The 5,609-nt window shown below is 42.4% G+C and overlaps 1 protein-coding gene across 1 annotated transcript; it reads left to right on the plus strand.

Annotated features, from left to right (window-relative positions):
• Positions 1-338: 338 nt before the first annotated feature.
• On the plus strand, positions 339-942 carry LOC128309297 (uncharacterized; the record flags this gene model as incomplete). Its single annotated transcript, XM_053045654.1, has 2 exons — positions 339-638; positions 696-942. Coding segments are annotated over exons 1-2 (547 nt in total), but the record flags the coding sequence as incomplete, so codon positions are not given.
• Positions 943-5,609: the final 4,667 nt, after the last annotated feature.

Raw genomic sequence — 5,609 nt, forward strand, 5'->3', positions numbered from 1 at the left:
TAGCAAAGTACAAAGTTCGTTTTGGATGTGTTAACGCAAAACGTTAACTGAACTATGCGGAATTAGGAAAAGAAGAAAGTAGGAGCACTGATATATTTTTCAAGCAACTCCTGTAGTGACAGCAAGCGAACGTGCAAAAAAAAAGAATAAAAAAGAGAAGAGTGACTACATCCAAGCGGACCACAGGATCGTGTTTTTTATAAAGAAGTCAACCGCAGATATTTTACCAAGTTAAGTTTATCCGTTCTCATCATTTTTGGTCCTTCGAACCGGATCTGCGGACTAATCCATCGATCTTGTGTTGTTTATCAACGAAGCGTCAATTTACCTAACCAACAATGGGTCCGAAGAAAGCACCACCAAGTAAGGTGGACATGATGCGCGTTATGTCGCAGATACATAACCTCGAAAGTTTTATTGAAACGTACACCAGTGAGCAATCTACGCAATGTGAACACCGATTGAAGTTACTCGAGAGTTGTTGGCAGACGTTCGACAGGATGCAAACGACTCTTGAAGATGCCGAAGAAGATGAAGCAGAAATTGTTCGCATGCTCAAAGAGAGAAATGATATGTACGATCGATATTGCTTCATAAAAGGTCACCTCACATCATCCAAACAAGATTTGAACAGCACTGTAATTGAAGCAAAAGTAAACGCCAACATCCCTGTCGCTGCTTCACCTCACCTAAAGTTACCGAAAATAAGTCTACCAACGTTTGACGGGAAGATCACCTCATGGCTCAGCTTTAAGGATCGTTTCACTGCAATGGTAGCTTCATCCAACGACATTCCGGATGTCATGAAGCTAGAATATCTTCTAGCATCGTTGAAGGGTGACGTTGCGAAACGATTTGAATATGTCGACATTGCTGCCGAAAATTACTCCACCACCTGGAAGGCGTTGTTAGAGAGATATGACAACATTCGAGCCCTAAAGCGTGAGTACTTTAAAGCTATTTACTCCGTAGCACCAATGAAGGACAATTCCTTAGAGGAATTACGTCGCGTGTCTGATGATTTCATTAGACTCACCGAAGGAGCTAGCAAACTGAAGGAGCCCATCGAGCATTGGGACACACCGCTTGCGAATCTGCTGCTCTATAAGTTGGATGCTAAAACCGTCATGGCATGGGAACTATTTTCTGCAAGTGATAACACCGATAGCTATTCCAAGCTCATTGAGTTTTTGGAAATTAGAATCAAAATTCTAGCTGCACCGTCCCAAGTCTCATTATCTTCTCCTAAAGCAAATACCACGAAGGTGGCCGGCGCAAAGCAAACAAGAAGTCTGGCTAGTACTAATGTAGCTTCTATGTCCAATCGCTGCCACGCTTGTGAAGAATCACACCTACTCTACCAATGTCATGTTTTCAAATCTATGCATGTTAGTGAGCGACGTAAGCTCATCAACACCAATAAGCTATGTTTCAACTGCTTCAGAACTGGACACTCTGCAAAGGAATGTAAATCAAAACACAAATGTTATAAGTGTCAACGGAACCACCACACATTGCTCCATATGGAAGAAGTAGTTGAGAATTCTGTGGAACAACCAACGAAAGATCAAGTTGATGCAACATCACACATCTGTACCAATAGTTTGACTGTTTTACTGCAGACGGCAGCAGTTCAGGTTATTGATGATTCAGGCAAAGTCTACCAAGTGCGCGCATTACTAGATTCCGGGTCAATGTGTAATTTTATGTCAACTGCTTTAGCCAAACGATTGTCCAATACTATGAAGAACACCGACGTATGCATTGCTGGAATAGGTCAACGTCAGAGCAATATCAGCCAATCTGTTGAAGCAATAATAGCATCCAAGATTCAGCAATTTTCCATGAAGCTCTGTTTCCTAGTTATCGATTCTCCAACAGTCGAATTACCAATAGTACAAGTTGATCCTTGCAAGTGGAATATTGACAACATTCCATTAGCCGATCCATTATTCCACACACCAGGCCCCATCGACATCGTTCTTGGTTGCGAAGCATATTGGTTAGTCCACTGTCCGGGAAAACGATATATCGGTCCAAATCATCCATCGTTAGTTAATACTAAATTTGGCTGGACTATAACAGGTTCGGTTCCTATAAAATCGGTTGACAATCGGCAGTCATCTCATGTTGCAACGCTTCCTGATACATTAAAAGAAGAAATTAGTCGATTTTGGGAGCTGGATACGGTCGCCACGTCAAGTAAACTTTCCGAAGATGCTGACCCGTGTGAGCAACTGTACAAAACGACAACTACTCGTAATGAAGAAGGCAGATTCGTCGTGAGAGTACCAAAAACATCCAATTCCAAAGTTAAGCTTGGTGAATCTCGAAGTATAGCTGAACGCAGATTTTACAATACTGAACGACGCCTGCAACGCAATCCTAACATCTATGAGCAGTATCGACAATTTATGTCTACATACGAACAGCTAGGTCATATGACACTGATGCCGGAACTTACCAACGACTCAACACTGCACTGTTACTTGCCACACCATCCGGTGATAAAAGAGTCGAGTTCAACTACAAAATTACGTGTCGTATTCGATGCCTCATGTCAGACCGATTCAGGGTTTTCGCTGAATGACATTTTAATAGTTGGACCTATAGTGCAACCTGATTTATTCTCCATAATTTTACGCTTCCGAACCTTTGCCATTGCGTTATCGGCGGATATAGAGAAGATGTACCGTCAGGTTCTGATTCACCCTGATGATCAACCGCTACATCGCGTCCTTTGGAGATCGAATTCAGACCAGCGATTGCAATGTTATGAATTACAAACGGTTACATATGGAACTGCTTCGGCACCGTTTCTAGCAACTCGTTCTTTGAAACAAATAGCAATAGACATAACCGAATCTCAGCCGATCGTCGCTGATGCCATACAAACCCATTTTTATGTAGATGACTTCCTTTCTGGTTCCCACGACGAGCAATCAGCTATAGCTCTGCAACAAGACGTCTCCAAAGTACTGAAACAATATGGTTTTAGTTTAAAAAAAATGGGCTTCGAACTCCACATTAGTGCTCCAAAACATTCCAAATGAAGACTTAGCCTTGCATAAATGTTATGATCTTCAAGCAGAAAACACAATAACCACCCTTGGCGTTACATGGAATCCTACAGAAGATGCTTTCAGCTTTAAAAGCATAAACTCATCGCCACCAGCTGTGGTAACCAGGCGAAACCTGCTTTCATCAGTTTTCCAAATATTTGACCCATTGGGTTTAGTTGGTCCTGTTGTCTGTAAGGCTAAATTGATGATGCAGCAAGCTTGGTTAGTAACAGATGAACAGGGAAAACAGTATGGTTGGGACAAGCCGTTACCCTTAAAACTCCAAATAGCATGGAAATCTTTTCATAATGACATCCACTTGCTAAAGAAATTGACCATCCCGCGGTTCATCTTTACTGCAAACAACTCAGCATTCGAACTACATTTTTTTGGCGATGCATCAGAGAAAGCATACGGGGCATGTTGTTATGTAAGATTTATATCTAACACCGGTATTCATTCAAACTTACTTGTGTCCAAGTCTAAAGTAGCTCCGATTTCAACACGACACACAATTGCCCGTTTGGAACTATGCGCGGCGCTGTTATGTATCCGTCTTTTACCAAAGGTGTTAGTAGCAATACAATGCAAACCCTCCAAGATTATGTTATGGACAGATTCAACAACTGTGCTACACTGGCTCCAAGCAACACCTACAAGATGGAAACCATTCGTAGCAAATCGAACGTCCGAGATTTTAGAAGCATCAGACGTCAGTCAATGGTATCACGTCCCAGGAATCGACAACCCAGCCGATGACATCTCTAGAGGAATGGATCCAGTCGGTTTAATTAATTCCCCTCGTTGGTGGTCAGGACCATCTTGGTTATCACAACCATATGATACATGGCCAAAGGGAATCCCTGAGCTCACTGATCCATTTGTCGTCAACGAAGAATGTCGCAGTTCTACAGTTGTTGCAATGACAGCAACAGCTAGTTCGTTCTGCGAAAGATTGTTTGCAAGGTATTCAAGCTACACTAAACTTCGTCGTGCTGTGGTTTACTATCGTCGTTTCATCATGCATCTACAACATCGGTTCATGCAGAGTAAGAAACAAGCTGATGTTCCGAAGACATTATTTTCGCCATGGGTGACAACGGAAGAACTAAAGGCTGCAGAAAGATGCTTATACTTACTGCAGCAGAAGCAGATGTACTCCGAAGAACTAATTGCCCTACAAAAAAACCGAACAATTCCACGTTCGTCTCCATTAAGATGGGTGAATCCTAAAGTATGTGATGATGGACTTATTCGTGTCGGTGGAAGGTTAAGCCATGCCAACTTGCCAGAGGAGTCGAAGCATCCAATAATATTATCATCAAAGCATCCACTTACTGTACTGTTAGTAAGAGATTGTCATATCAAGCTTTTGCACGCCGGACCTCAACTAATGCTTGCTACACTTCGCCAGAAATATTGGATTCTTGGAGGCAGAGATCTTAGTCGTAGTGTATATCACCGATGTATCCTTTGTTTCAAACAAAAACCGTCGTTCATCACCCAACCAATAGCCGACCTACCACCTAGCCGTGTGCAACCTACAAGACCATTTGCAGTATCTGGGGTCGACTATTGTGGTCCATTCTTAGTGAAGTTCAATACACGACGTTCCAATCCACGCAAGGTATACATTGCTATTTTTGTATGCTTCTCTACTCGAGCTGTCCATATTGAAGTAGTCAGCGATTTGTCATCGGCAGCATTTATCGCAGCATTAAAAAGGTTTATTTCTCGACGGGGTAAGGTGATCGAACTCCATTCGGATAATGGTACAGCATTTAAAGGAGCTGCACACCAGTTGCGAGAAATATATGCAATGTTAAAGACAGACGATTACTCAAGAGAATGTATATTCAACTGGTGTTCTATAAATAAAATCACTTGGCGATTCATTCCTCCAAGAGCACCTCAATTCGGCGGACTGTGGGAGGCTGCAGTCAAGTCATTCAAGAACCATCTGCTAAAAGTAGTTGGCACAACAACCATGATGTACGAAGATTTTATGACACTCACTTCTCAAATAGAAATGTGTCTCAATTCACGTCCTCTGATCCCGATTCCCATGGAGACAACTGATATTGAAGTGTTAACACCTGGACACTTCCTAGTAGGTTCAAGCTTTCAAATGGTTCCAGAAACTGACATCACCAAAGTTCCTGATAACCGTTTGACTCACTGGAGGCAAACCCAAAAGATGTTACAAACCATTTGGACTAGGTGGTATGCAGAATACCTACAACAACTGCAAGCACGCACAACCGACAAGCGCCATCCAGCAACCAACATAAGTGTTGGAAGAGTTGTGATCCTCAAGGAAGATAATGTCCCGCCAGCCCAATGGCCGCTTGGCCTCATAACAGACGTTCACCCTGGCAAAGATAACATAGTTAGAGTAGTATCATTAAGAACACCTCGCGGAAAGATCATTACTCGGCCGGTTTCAAGGATTGCTTTGCTACCGATTGAAGAGTTGAAATAAATGCGTTATTTCAAGGTGGCCGGAATGTTAACGCAAAACGTTAACTGAACTATGCGGAATTAGGA

The sequence above is a fragment of the Anopheles moucheti genome, unplaced genomic scaffold, assembly GCF_943734755.1.
Source record: "Anopheles moucheti unplaced genomic scaffold, idAnoMoucSN_F20_07 putative_Y_42, whole genome shotgun sequence".
NCBI classification, from domain to species: domain Eukaryota; kingdom Metazoa; phylum Arthropoda; class Insecta; order Diptera; family Culicidae; genus Anopheles; species Anopheles moucheti.